At 46.7% G+C, this 20,499-nt stretch overlaps 6 protein-coding genes across 6 annotated transcripts; 3 read left to right on the forward strand and 3 right to left on the reverse strand.

Annotated features, from left to right (window-relative positions):
• Positions 1-525: 525 nt before the first annotated feature.
• DFL_003593 (uncharacterized protein) lies at positions 526-1,194 on the forward strand (the record flags this gene model as incomplete). Its single annotated transcript, XM_067632553.1, has 5 exons — positions 526-547; positions 617-643; positions 713-761; positions 823-838; positions 913-1,194. The coding sequence occupies 5 exons, from the start codon at positions 526-528 to the stop codon at positions 1,192-1,194; spliced, it is 396 nt and encodes a 131-aa protein (XP_067490811.1).
• Positions 1,195-1,695: 501 nt separating this feature from the next.
• On the reverse strand, positions 1,696-2,757 carry DFL_003594 (uncharacterized protein; the record flags this gene model as incomplete). Its single annotated transcript, XM_067632554.1, has 7 exons — positions 1,696-1,833; positions 1,902-2,042; positions 2,118-2,202; positions 2,333-2,348; positions 2,497-2,513; positions 2,657-2,673; positions 2,755-2,757. 7 exons carry the CDS (start codon positions 2,755-2,757, stop codon positions 1,696-1,698), a joined length of 417 nt encoding a protein of 138 aa, XP_067490812.1.
• A 3,684-nt stretch (positions 2,758-6,441) lies between these two features.
• On the forward strand, positions 6,442-8,308 carry DFL_003595 (uncharacterized protein; the record flags this gene model as incomplete). The annotated part of the gene is made up of 2 exons (XM_067632555.1): positions 6,442-7,488; positions 7,550-8,308. The coding sequence occupies 2 exons, from the start codon at positions 6,442-6,444 to the stop codon at positions 8,306-8,308; spliced, it is 1,806 nt and encodes a 601-aa protein (XP_067490813.1).
• Positions 8,309-8,939: 631 nt separating this feature from the next.
• Positions 8,940-15,960, reverse strand: DFL_003596 (uncharacterized protein; the record flags this gene model as incomplete). The annotated part of the gene is made up of 13 exons (XM_067632556.1): positions 8,940-9,356; positions 9,760-10,023; positions 10,090-10,119; positions 10,200-10,358; positions 10,415-10,437; positions 10,495-10,591; positions 10,653-13,570; positions 13,626-14,510; positions 14,571-14,667; positions 14,728-14,844; positions 14,906-15,106; positions 15,161-15,510; positions 15,579-15,960. The coding sequence occupies 13 exons, from the start codon at positions 15,958-15,960 to the stop codon at positions 8,940-8,942; spliced, it is 5,940 nt and encodes a 1,979-aa protein (XP_067490814.1).
• A 551-nt stretch (positions 15,961-16,511) lies between these two features.
• On the forward strand, positions 16,512-18,858 carry DFL_003597 (uncharacterized protein; the record flags this gene model as incomplete). The annotated part of the gene is made up of 4 exons (XM_067632557.1): positions 16,512-17,010; positions 17,063-17,230; positions 17,289-17,839; positions 17,902-18,858. The coding sequence occupies 4 exons, from the start codon at positions 16,512-16,514 to the stop codon at positions 18,856-18,858; spliced, it is 2,175 nt and encodes a 724-aa protein (XP_067490815.1).
• Positions 18,859-19,119: 261 nt separating this feature from the next.
• DFL_003598 (uncharacterized protein) lies at positions 19,120-20,118 on the reverse strand (the record flags this gene model as incomplete). Its single annotated transcript, XM_067632558.1, has 1 exon — positions 19,120-20,118. One exon carries the CDS (start codon positions 20,116-20,118, stop codon positions 19,120-19,122), a length of 999 nt encoding a protein of 332 aa, XP_067490816.1.
• Between the last annotated feature and the right edge of the window lie 381 nt (positions 20,119-20,499).

The following is a 20,499-nucleotide window of genomic DNA, read 5'->3' on the forward strand; positions in this document are numbered from 1 at the left end:
GATAGATCTAGGAGAGATATCGATTCTGCCATTAGAAGCTTGGGGGCCTGGAGGGAAGACGCGTTGTTGTGTTGGTGTTTGGTGGGACAAAGAACAAACGAAAACCACGCGACAGTATGAAGGCTCCGGGAAGACCTGGTCAAGCTTCCCCGGAGTCTTCCCGGAGACCGTGGCTGACCTTACCCTCCCGGGGAGGATGTGCACATGTGGAATCTGTCCCTTAGTTCAAGTCCTTTCTGATCTCGGAGAGCTGCTCAACCGCGAACTGCTCATGCGACATGCTCCTCCTATCCCGTCCTTCATCCTTCTCTTCGTCGTCGCCGTCTTCTTCTCCCAGTAGCTTCTTTGTAATATTCACTTGAGTCACGATATCTTGCCATGATATAGACGACAATACTTTAAAGTACCTGTTACCTTTAACCACTTCTATCGAGTTTTTTTTGGTAGCGGATTGCGCGTATCGATATCCCCTATCTTCACTAAAACAACCATTGAACCATCTCGATACCCGTACGACCAGTCACGATGTGGTTATCCGATCAGCAGAGTACGTCTGGAGCTATAGTCGCCCTACAATATGACGAAAATGATAGCTAACCTTCCGGTGGTATTTTAGAGGTCGGCGTTGCCTTTTGTTCCGGCGGTATGCTTCCACATCTCGACGATGCCAGTTTTTTTGGGGGGTATCCAGGCTCTAATGTTTCGCATATAGGCGCCTTCTTTTTCACATTTGGGGTGATAATGTTTTTTGATAAAGCCATGTGAGTTCTCCGGGCGAGAGAAGCTGGCGACCAAGATACTAATGTGAACATATCTTCTTAGGTTGGCGATGGGAAATGTTAGAATCCTCTCTATATCCTGCTTAAATCTGGCACTTTTTACACATACTGAATTGGTTTTAAAATACAACAGATCCTATTCCTAATCGGCCTGACATTAACGATGGGCGTCAACCGCACCTTCCTCTTCTTCGCCCGTCGCGAAAAGTGGAAAGGAACGGCAACCTTCGCACTCGGCATCCTCGTTATTTTCCTGAGATACCCGCTTATCGGCTTCGTCATCGAATGCTACGGCATATTAAACCTCTTCGGCGACTTTTTCGGTGTCATTATCGGCTTTCTCGGGAACATACCGATCATTGGTCCTTATATTACTCGGGTGGCCGGGAGCTCGGGGAGGGCTTTGCCGGTATAACGAATCATATTGAAGGTGTTTCCTAGCGTTGGAACGAGTTGTACGATAATATAATGGATTTGGTGGATAGTTTGGCAGATTTGGGTCAACGTGGCGATTTAATGTCGGGTGGAGGTAGTCAATCAGAGCGTATATCCCCGACCACCTAATAATTTACGAGTCCACTCGGAAGCCGTTGATTAGAAAAAAAAAAAAAAAAAGGTACTGGTACACTTCGAGAAGCCATGGTAAAGCCTTGGTAATGATTGGAGTTTCAATGTAGAAGCGCCAAAAGGGCAGCAGAGTGTAATAGTTTGAAAGAACAGGAAGGAAAGAAAGACAATAATTACATATTCGTCTAACTAAGCACAAGTGTGCCTGTACCCACATTCAATACGCTCAGGAGCAACGGGACCCCAAAAAAGGCCGGGGGCTTGGGAAAACATATATATGTCCATTTGTTTTGTTCTACGAACAAGGCTAGTTGAAGAGCGGGTTCTCCGATGGGTTTTGAACTAGCACTTAGTAACCGACACCCTTGAGGTAGTCTGTAAGAGCCTTGGTCGTGTCAACAGCCTTAAACCGGTCAACAGTCTCTGGGTGGTGGGCGATAATCAGAGCCTGCTTGGTTCTGATGATGACGAGACCCTCCTTTTTTTGCTAAAGATTTCAACAGTACTGTTAGTAACCTAACACTATGGGGATATAGGAGTTCAAGTGTCCCGTACTCGTGCATATACGTGGTCCTCGTCGTGAGCGACGTTGAGAAATTTCACGCTTCCGATGTGAATTCCGCTTGTGAAAAATGGAGAGTCGTTGCCGTGCTTGTCCAAATTAGCAAGAATAGCCTTTACCTCCTCTGGCTTGATCTGTTATTCCGACGATAATGCTTAGCGATATCTGATATCATACGATATGAGGCGAAGGACGGGGATAATCCGCACCTGGAAATCAGGAGTGGCGGCCCAAACAGAGTCACCAGCGGCACTGAAGATGGCGGCCTTGTCGATGTTGCCAGTACCAACCAAGCTGATAACGAGTTGAAAATGAAATGGTTAGCCATGTGCCGTAAAGTATTGTTGGATGGTTAACTAAACCCCGTGCTCCGGTATGGGGGCTAGTAAGGAAGCTTGTTTGAAGCATGGAGTATCGGAATTACCTGGTATCGACGTATGCTATTTATTTACGACATTTTGGTCAGCCAACTCCGATTGTAGGAACAAGTCGGTCGATAGAGTAAATACGAGTAAATACGGGGATAAGGAAGTTGATAGTGACGTACCTTGCCACGACATGGTGAATGTATGTATGCGTGTATGTTACGAAATTGTGTACGATAACTAGAAAAGACGTTAAAGGCTGAAGTTGAGGAAGGCAGGGAGAGAAAGCTGGAATCAGGTAAGGATGGGTTTAAACGTAAGGACAGGTAGCTTTTCTGGGCAGAAGGAATGGAAAAGGAAGAGAGGAAGGAAGGTTGACTGACTGCGGAAGTTTCCAGTACTGGGAGAGCACGTATAGCTAACTCAGAGAGGGAGGGGTTGAGTGGGGTTTTGTTTGATGGCGGGGCACGCCACAACACACCATCACAACCTGGCCTTTGCGATCAAATCTAAAGCTGGATACTGCACCCGACGCCTGTCCTCCTCGACCGGCGATTTAGTTTTGGGCGGTCTAGCCCGTTCGTCGATGGGGAATTGCTATCCGAGATTCGATCGAACATAGAGGATATCGATCCCGCGAGGTGCTAAGAGATTCGTGTTTTAGATGTGCCTGTATTCCTATCTTAGCTTAAGTGGGTACTTAAGTGGAGTAGTTTTTACTCTATCGATACAAACATATGCTCATTGGATTCGGTCATAGGTAATCTATCCTAGGCGTGAGACCAGTCAGTATATATCAATACCTTATATGCATAAATGATAACCGTTGACCGGTGGGGTTATCGATAGGATCTTATCGAAATCCCATCTAGCTAGTTTAGGCTTCGGTTGAAACCCGATGCTATCCTACTTGTATGTAAGAATTAGATTCGTCTTGTGTTAATTGATAGTTTGGTACCATGGTACCAAGTTGTATATACACCACGAGGTACGTACGGAGTAAATGTATGGTAACCTGTCGAGTGTTAGAAATAATTATAATTCACATATAAGAATCCTAAGACTGTAGGCTTACCATTTCCCAGAAACGCCGTTATTATATCAATAGCGTAATCGAAGAGATCAAATTATAGTACCTTCGTTCGAGAGTACTGGGAATATATAAATGTAATGAGGGCTGAACTCGAACAAACAAAGACGTGAAGTACTCTGTTAGTGTCATTGATAACAGGTACGTGCTTCAAATTGCACTTCGATCGTACATACCTTTTTAAAACCCCTACTCAAGGAGTCACTCTTAGTCTTTTTGCAAGAAATGTGTTTTAGATATATTAGGTGTCATAGGATGAGACAACCTTATCAAGAAGCGGTATACTAGAGTGATTACCTTAATTGATCATTATCAATCCGGCTCAAGGTCGCCGACTGCAGGGGACTAAGCACTACGATGAAGCGTTTTAATTTGCGGTATATCAAGCATTGGCAGCGACTCAAAGGAGACACAAAATGACAACCGCCCTATGCGAAGCGTTAATTGAACAGTCGAATAGCTACATCGACGACTAAAGAGGACGAAGAAAGCAATGTTAGAGTGACTAAAGCAATAGAGGCGGAGTGGTATCCTTACTCGAACCATTGCTTATTAAAGCTAAAAACGAAGTTGAAGGGGATCCTACGAGGTCAGATCGCAAAGCTTGCTTGTAGCATGTCAAACTTGAGTCTTTTATTTTTATTTTTATCACTACAACGTTTCTGTCTATGCTTTACGCAGATGAACGCAAGCTTAATTATCTGCACGGCATACCCCACGTGCCCGGTTCTATCCTTGAACTGTAGAGGAATTTCTTGGTCGTAAAGACAAATATATGACTGCTGACATGACTGGCAGATTGATATGTTGGATTTGACATCTGATTGCGTTGGGGGTTCTCCGACCCGATCCCTGCTTCTACCAGAACCAATACAACCTCATCTCAAGTTCAGCTTATATAACAAGAGTGCATGTGTATTTTCCAAGGTCTGAGAGACCTCGAAGCTCATCCGAAGCTCGGAATCAATCTATTGCCAAGGTACCTTTGACCCACACCGAGTCGTCTAGATCAGCTGCCTCGTTACCCACAGAAGATGACATTCCCGCAGAACGTCTCGGTTCCACCCAGCAGTTTGGCTGGCACTCGTCCACGTTCGTACAACCTTTCCAGGAATGAGGCTCCCTTTAATATCAGAAATTTTTTCGGAATGCTGATGTGGAATTCTACGAGAGGTCGAGGCCGAAATTATGGTTGGCTTGATGTAATCTGGCGCCGGCGCACGCGAGCCAACCGTTCAACATGGAACTGGACCCAATTCTCACCAATCGCCAGCCAACCATAGCCGACAGATGCCTGGACTGCAGGTATGACAGGGCTGAATTGCGCAACATCATGCATGTTGCAAACCGTGGACCAATTTGCACCTGTCCAATCCAGTTTCCCTGTCGCTTCCATCGCACAAGTCGGACGGCTCGCCTTGTCGACGGAAATGATTACGATCCTTTTGAATACAGAGCTCTCTTTGTTTGATACACCCAAAGAACGAAACACTTGTGTTCGAGAATAGCCTATCGAAAGATATTAAGATGAGTGATGTTTATGCATACATACACCCAGGCAACTCTCCAGCTTCCACAGAGGAGCAACATAGCCGAGGAAAACTGAGGCTGGGCATTAAGATGCTTGCCACAAAGTTCACGCCGTAACCCCAGATCTTTATCTGAAACTTCACCCAGAGCGAACCCTTCTGTTCACAAGACACCAGCTGTTTCCACACGGAATCGACCCCGATATGCGACACAAGCATTTACAAGCGTAACACGGACCTGCCGTTGAAATATCACCGTGCCGAGTCACAAGTACATGAACGAGCCCTTTTTTTGGCAGCCCCTCTTATAGGTTGCTAGTCATGCATCTAGGAAAAAAAGATGTCAAGTCAAGTTAGGGCAAAAAAAATAAATAAATAAATAAATAAAAATTCAAAATTCAAAATTGCAAACTTTCTGGCGCCCGACCAATGAAACCTATCAGCGCCCACCAGCCTTGAGTCCCGATTGTGCAGATATGGCGTGGGTCTACCGCTGGACGACCGAATTCGATAATCTGGCAAGGGCAACGACGATAGGATGGGATACCTAGTCTTGTTACTTCATTAGATCGGCAGTTCATTAGCCTAGGCGCTGTCTACTGCCTTAGTTTTGTTAGTTTAGCTTTTAATTAACTGGCGAAATGTACCACAAGGCCTTGTGACAGGGCCTTGACGACGAACCCGGCCCGAACTTACCTCAGATGCAGAAGTGTGTCTGTCCTCAGGCGTTGAGAGCTGCTAAAAGTCGGGTTGATAAAAGGAATTCGATGCCCCTCTCCCAAAGGGTCCCCTTTCTTGTTACGATCTGGTTCCTGGGTTTGACCTTTTCCAGCGCAGTTTCAAAGTCTTCCCTTTGAGGAACTAGTGCGACCATTCACTCTTTTGGATAGATTGCAGGCGCATATTTGGGGTTTATGGCAGATCGCCCGTAATGTATGTATGATATACCAAATTCCCATTTCTTTGCCTGGTGCATTACATCCATTGCTAAACCTGCCTGTCCAGTTCGATCTATTGCGCACCCTCGCTCGCTCTTTCCGATTCTAGCACTGCACTGTCAGCATCCGTTCTTTTTTGCCTGCTTACCCACATACATATCCCGTCCAGGACCCACAGTCGAAGCTAACTAAGCTTTCCTTCTTTTTCCCTTCTCTTACAGTCATTTGCAACAAGTCGCTTCCAGGAGAAGACGGGTAGCAATTGCGGGATTTGTTTCTTCTTCTATTCGTTCTGTATATTTTATCTTACCGTTTTTTTTTATCTTACTTTACTTTCTTATTTTCATCTTATTCTTTTTGCTATTATTTTCGTCTTAACTTTTCATTGTATTGCATTTGCTTTCGCTTTTTCTTTTCTTCTCTCGACATCGCGCATCGCTTGGTTACACAATTCCCAATCCGTCGACAACACACAAAGCTCCAACATCTCTAACGCTTGGTTCGAACGCATTCGTCTACGATTTACTGTTACGATACCCTAGAATTACTTAGTATTTACTTATCAGGCAAGAGGCGGGAAGTTGGTTGGGTTTATTTCGCTTTGAATTATTATGGCGAAACTTCTCTTACGCTCTAGGTCGAGGTCCGAGGGAAGGCTTGGAAGGAAGGCAAAGGATGCCTCGAAATCCAGTGACTCGTTAGGGGTACTACCTCCCAAATTCGATGACGAACCACTGCCGAGTTCTCAATATATTCCCCGCAAGATGGACGGTTTGGCAGTGGAATCTTATAACGTTCAGCAAAGATCATTCGAAATCGCCAGACCGAAAACCTCTGGTGGTCACGATAGTCCATCTAAGTCTGACGAGCGGCCGAAGACATCACATGGCAAGAAGGACACCAGTCTAGAAGAACCGAATTTCTCAGTTTTGAATAGATCATACACATGGTCTCGTGAGCAGGGTGGAAAAGCAAGACCCGGTCCTAAACGCCAAACAAGCAGCCCCATGTTACACGCCTTTCCCCAAAGGTCTGCTTCCCGCCAACGGGAGCATACACCAGATCTTGAAATTGGAGTAGCACTTGGTAGTCCGACTCATCACCCGAAGACACTACTAGACGCCCGGAGCAGCAGAATGTATGGTCTAGAGGATTGCTCGAAATCATTGCCACAGCATTATGTGTCCCTTGACACAAAGGTGGACGACTTTGTTTCCGCCCCTAGCCCTGCACCCGACGGCACCCCCGTTTCCGAGAACAAAGATGCCAATTCTAAGGGTAGCTGGAAGAGATTCTTTGGCAAAGGCCTGTTTCATAAAAAGGCGCCTCAAAAATCGACGGGCGCACAGATGTTGACATCTCAGACTTCTATCACGACTATGAGTTCAGTGACATTGACTAGTGTACAAGATACCAAGGAATCAATGGATTCTCTTCGACAGGATACGTTGGTTGAAGAACAACCCGAGCCTGAGACCCAAGCAGAGGAAAGCCCTAAGGCTGAGTCGACTCCTATGTTAGATGTGGATATCCCAAAGGTCGAGATGGAGCGCTACAGCGTCATGTTCGATTCCCTACTCAACCAACAAGGCTCAAAACTGTCAATCTATGCGAGGAGAAAGTCTGGAATACATGGTGGTGCTGCAGGGCAGAAACCGGTAGGTTTTCTATTCCAAAAATTGTATTATAGAACGACTCTTAATCATCATGTCAACCTAGTCTGAGGATATAACACCTACGCCAACCTTAAATCTACCCGAGAAGAAAGATACCTTGCCGGTAGGTCAACTTGGCCTTGTCAGCAAGTCGCCATTATGGCTCTTTCCTGCAACTCCTCGGACACCAAAAAGCCCAGGGCGCCCGCGCGCCATGACAACGCCCACTGAAACGACCAGCGGCAGTGCAGCCGAAACTCCCGAGGCTCCCACGTTCAGAAAGTCTCGAACCGAAAGTGATATTGTACCATCTCTGCTTATGATGTTGGAAGAACGAATTGCAGAGCGAACAACTGCAAAAGCAGACAAGGACCCACAAACACCATTTTCTGTGGTATCCGAGGGCTCAGAACTCGACAGCCCCTACACACCTTACGGAGAATATGGTACATCTGATAATAGAGCTCCCTGGGTTAGGAAATTCAGCATGCTCGACGAGCCAGAGTGGGAAATGGTCACAACACCGTTACGACCCAGGACTCCTTCCCCAACTGAGCTCGACCAATCCACGAATGATTGTGAGGCATATGTGGCCAAGGCAGCCAAAATCTCGATCGCACGACAAATATCCATCTCTCAACGACAACTCCTATTACCTGTGATCGCAAACCCGGAGAGATTTGTATCGAAATCCAAGGGCAAGTCACAGGGTTCGAAACCAGAGGTTTCCCTTGTCATCACGCCAGTTCAAAACGACAAAGTCAATGCTAGCCCTGCACCAACATCGGCTGTTTCGTCAGAAAACATCGCTATGGCTCTGTAATCCAGCAATTCCCTTCATTCTAAATATACTGCGCAGCCACGATTAGCCTGACGAAAGTGCTTCATCAGATCTTCCGGGAGCGCATTGTATTCTGTTCTGCCTGCATTTTCATCGCTTATCCCATTTGTATTGGTTTTTGAGCCTCGTTTCGACATTTCGTTTGTTTCATGCTCGGCCACCTCTTGTTGGCCTTCTTGATGATGAGCTGGTTGTGTTTTATGGTTTTGTTCGCTTCATGCCGCAAGCCGGCTCATATCTGGGATCACTGGTTGGATTTACAGAGTTTTATTTCTTACCCTTAATTTCCTTTATCCCGTGCTCCCTGATCCTTCCGCATTTTTGGATACCTCAAAAAATACCCCGATCCTTGCTTCAAGTTTGTATATAGAGACGGTAGACTGGCTACCCAGGTAGCTTGCTCAAATCTAATTTCAATCACGCCAGTTCACGGTCACCGGCTAATCCTCCCAAAGTATGTAATTCTCAGGACGAGCTTGCTATATCCTCTGTGACCAATACATTATTTCCCTTCGAGACTACATCATTTCTACGAAATTTGGCAGGCTCACGGTAGCCTAAATTCGAACAACCATAACCCCTGCGTAAATCCTGCTCACAAGGAAGCGGGGTGTTACAAGGCCACCTTCCATCTCATCCCAAGATATCCGTCACTGACTACCCAAAGCACCATCTTGCCAGAGCCACCCCCACCTTCATAGTCGTTTGTTCTGACTGCTTCGGGAACCTCCAAAGTGAAACTAATCGATAACCGGCCGGCCGATCTTCCTTTACCTTTACCTTTACCTTTGTTCGCATTATTCAACGGCCAGCTGACCCTCTTCAACGCCCACACCAAATCCGTCTCCTCGCTTCCAAACAATATAAAGTATCCTTCGGTTTGTGATTTTGGAAATTTGGGAGCGTGTATTCGACCTTCCCTATCCAAGAGTTCGTTTTTACGGGTCAACGTGACGGTTATTGTGGTCCCCGTCAGCTCGGAATGGGCGGAAATATCAAGATTTGGTAGCGACAAAACGACTCTCGAGAACTGTCCAGATGTTAGCCAGCAAGAAAAAAAAATTTACAACCACTTTCAACACAAAATAAGGAAACAAGGTCTTGAAGTTAGGGTATCCATCTGCGGGGTGCAGCTGCCTTGTGTCATACAAGGGAGCAACGGCTAAGGGACCGCTTCGTAGGGATATGATGCTTCCCTCCCGGATAAACGCCTGGGTCCTTCGACGCAACCGTCCCTGCATTTTATCCCATCTCATTTCGCTTGTGGTATGCTATCCTACCCAACAACAAAAAAGAGCGCATAAAACATGGGGTTGGTCTTGACGACAATGTTCAAGCCTAACCCAAGTAGATGATATAAATGGATCAAATAGAGGGGAAATCGGACAGGCCTGGGTTGCATAAAATTCTCCGGATAAGTGTGATAAACATACCTGTTTCTCGTAATTTGACGCCACATCTAGTTCCTTCATTAAGCTTGCAAGCCCCGTGTGTGAGATGCCCTCAAAGTTTTCGAAACTTGCCAGCTCTGGACCGTTTCTTCCTACCCGGGCCTGCTCACGCTCGAGGGCTACTCCAGGTAATATGGATAAAGGTCCATCCTTTGGCCATCTCGCTTGCTTAACGCATTGCATTAGGTTCATCATAGTGAGACATGTAGACATTATCCCAAGTTCTGCCATAACGTCTATAGACGCCTGTTTCCTCCTTAATTAGTACCTAGTTATCGAGACGGGCCCTTAAATCAAAACTTTATTTCTTACCTGGAGAATACGGATGCTTTGGTCGAGTACCTGTCCATCATAGCGAATAACAAATTAGCACGTCAACCCTACCCGGATGAACGCATTGCGGGCAATCTATTTCGACTAACAGTTATTGTATCCTGATTGTAATCGCTGATAGGCAGCTCCGCACGAGCCATATGAGCTTGCAGAAGCAAATTGGCTTTCACGTGAGGATCCCACATTGGCAGGCCTATTTGCCCTGCTTCGTAGGGTAGATACTTTGACAGCTCCGCATTGACGAGATCCTGCTCACCAATGTTAGTCGACTGGTCGTTTGCGGTATACTGGACGTAAATTGTACCTCGTTGTGCCGAACCGGCAGTTCTAGATTGTATCATGGTCAGCAACGGCCCTATCTCCGCGAGGTTGTGGGGTACCCACCATCATATTCAGCCGCTCTTGACATCCAGAGAAGACAATCTTCAAAAGTGGCCATCCTCTTAGCCTTCTTGAGCAGATGTCTGACTGTTCTATGGGACTAATTTGGATACTTTAGTTAAAGCGGAACCATCCATGAAGAGATTGGAATTCTGACCTACCAGGTAGTAGTAACTGGCAATTTTACCTAGTGCCGTTGATTCAAGACGACCGGTTGGATGTGATACAAGACACCCCGACTTCTGTAGCTCATTTACAGAATTGTCTACCAAACCAACTAAGAACTCATTGGCTTCCTCTTGCGCTGATATTGACTGCTGGTGTTCCGCTGCAATATCTAGCCCGTAGTAATTCGGGTTTTTGTGCAGTCTTCGAAAGAAGAATGTCCAGGTCAAGTAATCCAACGAATCTTGTTTGGACTTGATAGTGCCTGCAGAAACCTCAGCGCCCAAATGATCATCGAAAACTTTATGCAATGATGATTCGACTGGGAATCCCGTGTGAAGGAAGTATTTGTAGAAGGACTTTTTGGCCTCCTGTGTGAATATACGTGCGATTCCACTTGTATCAAATTGTGGACGACCTGCTCGTCCCAACATCTGCAACACGTCCGTCAAATCCATATCTTTGTATGCCTCTGTCTTTGCGTCGAAGAACTGAGTGCCCTTCACAATGACCAAATGGGCCGGTAAGTTGACACCCCATGCGAGCGTGCTGGTGGCCACCAAGATCTGAATTTTATTAGTCAGAAACAATTCCTCGACAAGAAGACGATCACTTTCCACGAGGCCAGCGTGATGGAGACCAATTCCAAAAGCCAAGGCTTCTTTCAAAGGCGTGTCTCTAACGCCACTTAGAATGCTGATGAGGCCTTCCTCAGAGACGTTTAAGAATCTCCGTGGATTGTCTTCTAAACCGCAGAAAGCGATGAGGTCCTTTGCAGTCAATCTTGTCTGTCGTCTAGAGGCCACGAATACAATGACTGGTTTTGTCGGAGAATGACTCTTAATAGCTAAAAATGCTGGCCGATTCATCGACGCCATCAAGGGGCAGAACCCTTGCTTTTCCGGGAAACCGTCAATATATACTTCTAGAGGGACAGGACGAACAGAATGTCTGAAGTTAAATAGCCCTTCCTCTTTAACACCTAGCCAATTACCAACATCTGCAGCGTTGGCACACGCCGTGGACATACCCATTAGTCGGACTGGATTCGAAGTTTGAGACGCAATGTAGTTCATGCGAGAAACGATGATCTCTAGAATAGGGCCTCGATCACTGCCGAGTAGATGAATCTCATCTATAATCACCAGCGAGACCTTTCTCACGTAGTCTCTCGTTTGCCAACTACGGCTGATTCCATCCCATTTCTCTGGTGTCGTAATAATGATATCGGCGTTCCTGATGGATCGAGTATCAGGGGTATTGTCACCGGTCAACTCGACTAAATTAATACCCATGGGTCCAATAAGGCGGGCTCTCCAGTCCTTGACTCGCTCCTTTACGAGAGCTTTCATAGGTGCAATGTAGACAACCTTTGAACCAGGCTTATCGCGGAAGGCTGCCCACATGGCAAGTTCGCAAGCAACCGTTTTTCCACTACCAGTCGGTGAACCCAATAAGATGTTGGATTTTGAGTGGTACAGGGTGTGGAATATTTGTGTCTGCATTGGGTTGAAATATTGGAACTTTGACCCATAGATCCCTTCAACGAGTGGGTTTTCTAGAGCTGAGATCGGGAGCGGCTGCAGGTTTAGCAAATCGGTATAAAAAGACTCGGTATCAGGCCGAATGAGATGTTGGAAAGAAGTTGCGGTGACAGTTTCTGCACCAAGCCATCTATCGGAAATGCATCTGACATACAGCTGAGTGGGTAAGGGGTCTGTCAACGGAACCATGAAATTTATCTCATGGTCGTCTCGAAACTTCTTCTTACTCAGTATGAAGTATTCGTAGTGCAATATTTCGGACGTTTCCGAGTTCTCAACCCAGATCCAGTAGCTTTCAGATGCCCCGTGGAGCCTGTCGTTCCAATCGAATTCTGGAATGACATTTAGGTGTACTTTCAAGACATCTCGATTCAAAGGTGCTGTCTCCACCTCTACCGAAACCATCGGGAAATTATTGACGATCCGCTTGATGTCGTAACCCACTTTTTTGTTATGAACTAGTTCGCCGATTTCGAGTGGGTCCATATCCTGTAGGACCTGAATCGAGGATGCGGATTCCTTCTCCGTTAAATTTCTCAGAATATGCGGAGGGAGATCGAATTGTGAAAGTGGGTGTTCGTACGACCATCGCCGCTTTTCAATAGATTTGCAGATGGAAAGTAGGACTTGACAAAGGTAACCCCATTTCCTTTCAAGAGCCATCAGGAAGAGGGCACGCGCTATTCTGGCAGAGTTCTGCGCAACGTATGCGGAATCCGAAACAAGTGCAAAATCTTCAATGTTGGATCTTGATATGAACGACTGAAGTAAAACATTGGTTTTGCCATGAGGCGTGTCCAATGTACCCTCGATATCACAGGGGCACTCATTTTCATGAAGACGAGTCAATTCATTGGCTTCATTGTCTCGAGACTTTATTTGGTCGAATTCACCACTCATGCTTAGCATTTTGAACACATCTGCTTCCGAACCGAGTGGATTCATCATCGCGTTGAAGATTTCGATACTAGTGCTGAGGATGTAGTAGTTTGAAGCGATTCGGCCGACGTTCTTTGAAGTTAGGGACTCCGTTCGATCGTCGAATATCATCATTTGTGTTTTTTGGAGGGAGCGGGCCGCCTTGATAATAAGGTCTCGTCGTCTCTTTCCAAGATTTGGGTCATGTTGGATTTCGCTCCAGTCAATGCCATAGGCCATTGGATTCTTTTTCATACGGACGAAGAGGTATGTATATCCAAGCCATTGGACACCCTCGTCTACTGACGTAACAGTCCCTAGGGAAACCTCCGCGTTCAAATTGTCGACAAGTTTTTCAGTGAATCTTGACTCAATTGGCTGCTGCTGGGTGATAGCTGATAAGTAGTGTGCGAGCTTATCATGTGTCGTACATATTATACCAATACCGTACTCTAGAGTTCACCGTTAGCAATACTTAGATATCTTTGGTACTCCCGGGTGGCTTACTTTCAAACTGAGGTCGTCCTGCACGTCCAAAAATCTGTAAAACATCAAGGATGCCTAAATCTACATGCCCACCTTTCTGTGGGCTATAAACCTGTGTACCCTTAATAACGACAGCGGCAGCAGGCAAGTTGACACCCCAAGCAAGAGTAGCCGTGCAACATAAGACTTTGGTAACTCCTTCTGCGAACAGGCGCTCCATAAGGTTTCGGTCTGACCTTAGCATTCCTGCATGGTGTATCCCAAGGCCTTTCTTGAATAATTCTTTAAGTTCTCTACCCTTGGCCTTATCGACGTCTCTCTTTAGAATATCATACTTGGGGTGTTCTGTATTCTCGAACAAGTCGGTACGCTGTTCATCTGTAGCCATTTCGTATAGAAGTCTAGCAGTTTTCACCGTGTCCTTCCTGGAATGTACAAACACCATGACTTGGTGTCCGAGTTCAAGCATCTCCTTAACTTTCTCCCATGCAATTCGGTCAAGATTATCGTTCGAGGTTCGGGTGCCTGGTTTGCCTTTTACTCCGATGAAGTGCTGCTCCAAAGGTACTGGGCGGAAGGATTGGTCAAAATAGAACAATCCTTGGAGCGGATTAACCTTTAGGAAGGTTGAGACGTCGACATAGTTGGGTAGAGTTGCAGAAAGCCCTACTATTCTGATCATAGATTGAGTGGCTTCGACCTGTCGCTGGGTTCTAGCGACTAGTGTTTCTATGACGGGCCCACGTTCGTCATGAAGCATATGCACTTCGTCGATAATGAGGAGACGAACTTTTTGGACAAGTTCATTGTCGCCCGTGCTTTTCCTGGTAACAACATCCCATTTCTCTGGGGTCGTTACAATGATTTGGGTCCGCAAAATCTCAGCTTTGGTAAGATGCATATCACCTAATTTCCCACAAGGTTTTAGTACTTTGCTTCAAAGGAGAATCATAACCTCAATCTTACCTGTAAGTTCTCGGACTTCGATACCAAGCCAGGACAAACGTTTCGCAAACTTGACGACGACCTCTGCAGCCAGGGCTTTCATCGGTGCGACGTAGACCTAGAAACAGAAGTTAAAACTAGAGAATTTTGAGGAAATATAGACTAGGGTTGCATTTACAATTTTGAAATCAGAGAGGTTGACTTGAAACTCATCCCCTTTGGCCATGGATGGAGGTGGGGTGCTGTTTTTTCTAATGGTGCTGAGGATCGTGAGCATTGCAGCGTCCGTTTTTCCCTATTCTCGACAGATTAGACTATCCGCATGGTTCATAAAAGGACACCGAGGCACTACTTACTGCACCAGTCGGAGCACAAATCAACATGTTCTCATTGGTCTGGTACGCTACTGGGTATACAAGAGACTGCATCCTGTTGAGGCTCTGATACCCGACAAAGGTTCTTCGGCAAAGGCTGTCCAAAGATTTTATATCGACTCTTTCGGCGTCGGACCTAATGACGCCAACGCGGTTAGGAGGTACCCTGACTTCTGAGTGTTTCTACGTTCCTTATTTAGTGAATGCTTAATTAAAGAATGGGATGCAAGAGAATACCTCAAACTCCTGTGTTACGCTACCAAAAGGCAGAGCGTATTTCTTTCCGGTAAAACTCAGGGTATTGCCTGCATCATGGCTTTTATACACATGGGGGTAGTGAGTCTCAGGCTGCATCAATTTCGGCCCGAGAAGTTGAGTTTTATGTGCAAAATCAGATTTTTTAAGGCGTTCCCTTTGCTGATCCAGTGTCAACAGATGGAATCCCTCGATGCCAGTGTTACTGGAGGCTGTTTTGGCCTGCGCGGCTGGAGGTTGGACTATTTCCTTCCGGTGTTCGATCAACCCTCCAATAAGATCTAGTTCTTCGAATCCTAGAATATCTGGCAAGGAAGATTGCAACTCCATATCTATACATGACAATAAGCTCTTGCACTCGATCTAGATCCCGACCAAATTGAGAAAATTGCGATCGAACCTGATACATTAGATTGCAACAATTGCAATACATTAGAATACAAGTCGGATGAATCCATGGCTGAACCCGTTCGCAAAGCCACAGCTTCCATTTGCGAGGACAGCCAGTGCTGGTCATAAGTGGCCGGTCCATGACCGAAGGGCCTTTGAGCTGGTGATTCGGAGACTGAAGAGAACGAGTTTTCGGAATCATAGACATCGAACAAGTCGTCACCCTCGGCCTCGTCATCCGAGCCTTCAAGGTCGGATAAGTCCAATGTAGTCAGTGGTTTGTTGGCTTCCTTGAAGCTGCTGTGTGCCTTCCGAAATTCCTCAAGGAGTCGCTCCATTTCCTGAATTTCCTTCAAGAAGGCATCAGCTTCAAATGGCTCGGTGGTTCCCATTGCTGATAGTTTTCTTGCTTGGTCAATGAACGCTGGTGGAATATATGACGCCGCTGGTACTTGATATTGATATCTAAGCTTGAGGTCCGTGACTCTTCAACCAAATTGGTGTTGTTGGAAAGTGGAAGGACAAAAGTGTTGACGAGATTGCACGCGCTCCAACTCGCATTCAAAACCTGCCTGTTGTAATTGAACCCCTACATCCATCCCACCATCCCCGCTACAGCCCTCTTGATTCCTGTACAGTTTCATCATCAACACACCTCATCTGGAGCTTCATCGCATTGACCAGCTGGCTCTAGCGACATCCTGAAGCTCCTTTCTGTGAGCTTTCAATTGCCTCAAATCAACGTTACACAGCCTCTGGCGGAATGGATCGTGATCCCCCCATTATTACGACAGCAGATATCCTCAACTACTCTACAAACGATTGACGTTCCAAAACTCAATTCTCGTCCTCATCCGATACATGCAAGATGAATCAGGCTGGGAATCATCTACCACAGGACCCTACGAACAGGGGGTCTAACGGGCCCCAAAATCTAGAAGCAATGTTACGAGGCATGCTGAAATCCGATCAAGTCATCAATCAGATACCTATGCAGCCGACGCAACCGATGCAACCGGCACCAGGCCAGTACGCTCAGCTTCCAATGACATCGGCACCGCCACCAGGCCTACTTCCTAGCCCTAGTATTCATCGACAGCAGCAGCATCCACCGCCCATGCTACAGAGAAGCAGCACTGTTCCTAGCCACGGGTTTGCTCCACGACATCATCCTCCAAATTTAGATAGAGCAGGCACATTTCACGACGGGATGCCTTCTCCCCTTAATGGCCCTGCATCATACCAAAGCCCACGTTCTCGTGGAGGGGGAGCGGGAGGAGGAAGATGGGGTAGATCAAATGAATATCAAATCGCACCGATGCCTCAGATAAACAATACTCTGCATTTTCCACCGTTGGGGACTGTCCCTACCCAGCCGCCTCCCCTACCTCTATCTGAACATCGTTTCCCTTCTAATATGAATAACGACCGACGTTACTCAGGTATGGGATGTATGTTGCTATCGAACTAGGGCACCACTAACTCACGGCATAGGGCCTGGGAGTTATCAGCACGACAAGCCGCGTAGTCCAATCTTGAATAGAAATGAGCCACCAGGGCAGTATCAAGGGTTTGGAGGCAGTCCTCCACAGAATCGTCGAGGCCGAGGGCACCAGAATTATAGAGGCTCACACAGTGGCGGTGGCAGGCCCTACCGACATTGTAAGTTCCAATAAGCATGCTTATTCTAGATGTATACGTTGGGCTAACGAAAGCCAAGTCCCGCCTCTCGACTATACATTGATAACCGACTATGCGAAGTCTGTTGTTCAGAGTGTGAGTCCAACACCTGATGAGATAGCGATGAAGAGCAACACCCTCCGGCGAATCACAGAAATCTGCAACAACCTAGTACCGGGTTCTCGCATAATACCTTTTGGGTCCCTTGTTTCCGGTTTTGCAACGAAGGGGGCAGATATGGATGTGATATTTGCCCACGACTCCCTTAATCCTCAGCCCTTCAGCCACGAGTCCAACATACCCGTTAGACTCGCTGGTGAATTTCTGAAAAGAGGGTTCGAGGTTGATCTTCTCATTCGAACAAGGGTTCCGATTTTGAAGATAAAAACGTCTAGCAGTGAACCCGGATCGCGGCCGGGATCACCTTATGTCCAAGACACCCTGAAGGAGGACCTCGGCGAAGAGCCGTGGCCCGAAAACATCTCTTGTGATATTGGATTCAAAGCCCATCTTGGAATAACAAATTCATATTTCTTCCGAACATATAACCAATGCGATCCTAGATTCCGGGAAATGGTCTTATTTGTCAAGGTATGACTTCAAACTCTTGAGGCAGTAGGTAGTGATATAGAGTTCAGACTAACCAATTGTAGCAATGGTCGAAAAATCGAGACCTTAACTCACCATATTTTGGAACACTGTCGTCCTACGGCTATGTTTTGATGGTGGCACACTTCTTAATCAACGTTGTGCAGCCACCTGTTCTTCCCAATCTTCAACTCATTCCTCCCGAGCCTGATACCCCGGAATCCGAGCTCATGCAGGACGGGTTCGATATCTGGTATTTTAAGGATATCGCGAAAATAACTTCAGGGGAGCTTCTTCCAGGTGGAAAGAATGAAATGACACTTGGCCAGCTTGTCTACGAATTTTTTCAATACTTCACCACGAATTTTAACTTTGTCAGTGAAGTGGTGACGATCCGATCGCCCGGAGGAGTCATGTACAAGCAACATAAGGGATGGACAAGTGCCCGGGAGCGTGTTGGCGAAACAACTACTTATCAAGATCGATATTTACTTGCTTTGGAGGACCCATTCGAGATCACACACAATGTGGGGCGCACGTGTGGCGGGCCTGGCGTCCGAAGAATAAGGGGAGAAATGCAACGAGCTGCCCAAATAATTCGTAAGATTTCAACACCAGTGGCTCCAGAATCCCCCGCTGTAGCTGCGAGGAATGCAGGCTGGGAAATGCAGGTTACGTTGGATGATTTGATGGTCACCGTGACGCAGAACAATAGAACTTTCAGAAACAGGAAGAACAACCAGAAGAATTTGGTGGAGTGGATTAAAAATAATTGGACAACGGGGGAATGCCTTGCGCAGATCGATGCCGCAGCAGAAGAATTGAGAAGAAAGCGGGAGCTCGGGTTGCCGGACGATGCCGAGCTTCCTCCGGAAAGTGAAGAAGGAAGTGAAGGAACAGATGGAGAGGAGGATAGCGAATCGGGTTCCTCAGAAGGTAGTGTTATACGAGTGGTCAGTTCTAGCCCCGAGGCTAACAAAGTTATTGAGGGCCTCGATGGGCTAAGAATATCAAGGTCATAACCTTGAGTTAAGCTTGGGGATATGTATGGGAATTAATAATTCGATACTGGGACTTAGTCTAGCGAGCAAGACGGGGTGTGATTTCTCTTGGGATTTGGCCTCCTTGCAAGACGTCGACCTCTAAAATATCTGGGAATTATCGTATTAACCGCGAGGCGCTATTTAACAATTTTAATATAATACAATTTTCAATGGAAAGGCCCATTTAAACGCCCTGACGCCGCTAATAATGCTCGTAACGTAATACCAAATACCGTCAAACTAAACATCCATCTCCCAGGCATACTCTTGCTGTACCCTGTCCCTCCGTTCGTTGTTTTTGCGGAAGAACAGAGCCTCCGTACCATTCCCTCGATCTACTCCATCCCATCTATGCCCAGGCCGAATACCGTATCTATTTGGCGCGAAAGCGCCTTTGTACAATGGAAAGCCACTTTTCGACTGGCCAGCTGCCTTCTTTTTCAAAAAGGGTGCCGCCGGGTCGTTCCACATTTCCTTCTCTTTCAATTCCTTATTCATATCCTCATCATCCGCGTGCCTTGCTAATTTCATGAACTTAGCGTCATCAAGCTGTTTCCTCCGCTCACCGGCTTCAGCCAGCTGCACTACACCTTTGTTCATTTCCTTCTGCTGACGTTTCTTTGCCTCTTCTTCTTCGTGTTTCCTACGAGCCTCTGCGCGCTGCATAGCAATATTGATGATCCTACCAGATGCATCACGGTATATTGTGTCTTTGCCTTTGCCTGCTTCCTCAGCATTAACCTTTTTGAATTCTTCGAGCTCCTTATCTCGCTTCTTCTTCATTGCAGCTGTGACCTGCGCGGCAGACTGCAAACCAGCACGAGCGCCAGATTCCATCACTAAAGCTTCATCTTCTGGGTTCATGGCAACAACAACCGGCGCCTCGGATTCAAGAAGAGCAGCTTCTGAGGCAGCGATGTCAGCGGCCGTTGACGCGATGATCGCGTCTGCTGCAGCGGTTTCTCCATCTTTCGCTGGTCTGGAAATGGTATTCCACCCTGACTTCTTCGTCTTTCGGAATTCAGCGGTTGAACGATCGTTCACGGTAACTGGCCGGTCGTCGTCATCGTCATCGTCGTGGCCTGTCTTTTCCCATCCTGTGGCATCCTCATCTACGAGCGTGACCTGCCGACTCTTTGCTTTCTCTTCCTTTCTCTTTCTTTTTTTGGCCTTTTTGTCGAAGGATTCATCTTTGGTCAGGTATTTGGCGTTTAAGTAGTCGGCGAGTGAAGAGGACATCGCGATTGTTTGATGAACGACGAGAAGTCGCGGCGCTGGCGACTGGATGTTGAAGGCTCGAATGTGTTGATGCTGACTCAGCAAATTCCAAGAACCTCCTGCACCAGCTACGATACATAGTCCTAAACACATGGAATTCAAGATTGAAGGCCAGCCCACACGGGACAAGGCGAACCAATCGACGGCAAGATAAAACCCGATTTACTAACTACCCGGCCACCGGTAGACGGGTTGATCTGGACCCCAATGACGCTTGAAGCACTTTAAGGAAGTGACCAAAATAGAAGATTCAATGACGTTAATGTCGTCAATGACTGAACATGGCCTGTCATTCCTACAAAACTTAAACTTGAACCCTTCGGAAATTAATGTCCATCGAGA

Source organism: Arthrobotrys flagrans (assembly GCF_004000055.1).
Source record: "Arthrobotrys flagrans strain CBS H-5679 chromosome Unknown unitig_0, whole genome shotgun sequence".
Taxonomy (NCBI): Eukaryota; Fungi; Ascomycota; class Orbiliomycetes; order Orbiliales; family Orbiliaceae; genus Arthrobotrys; species Arthrobotrys flagrans.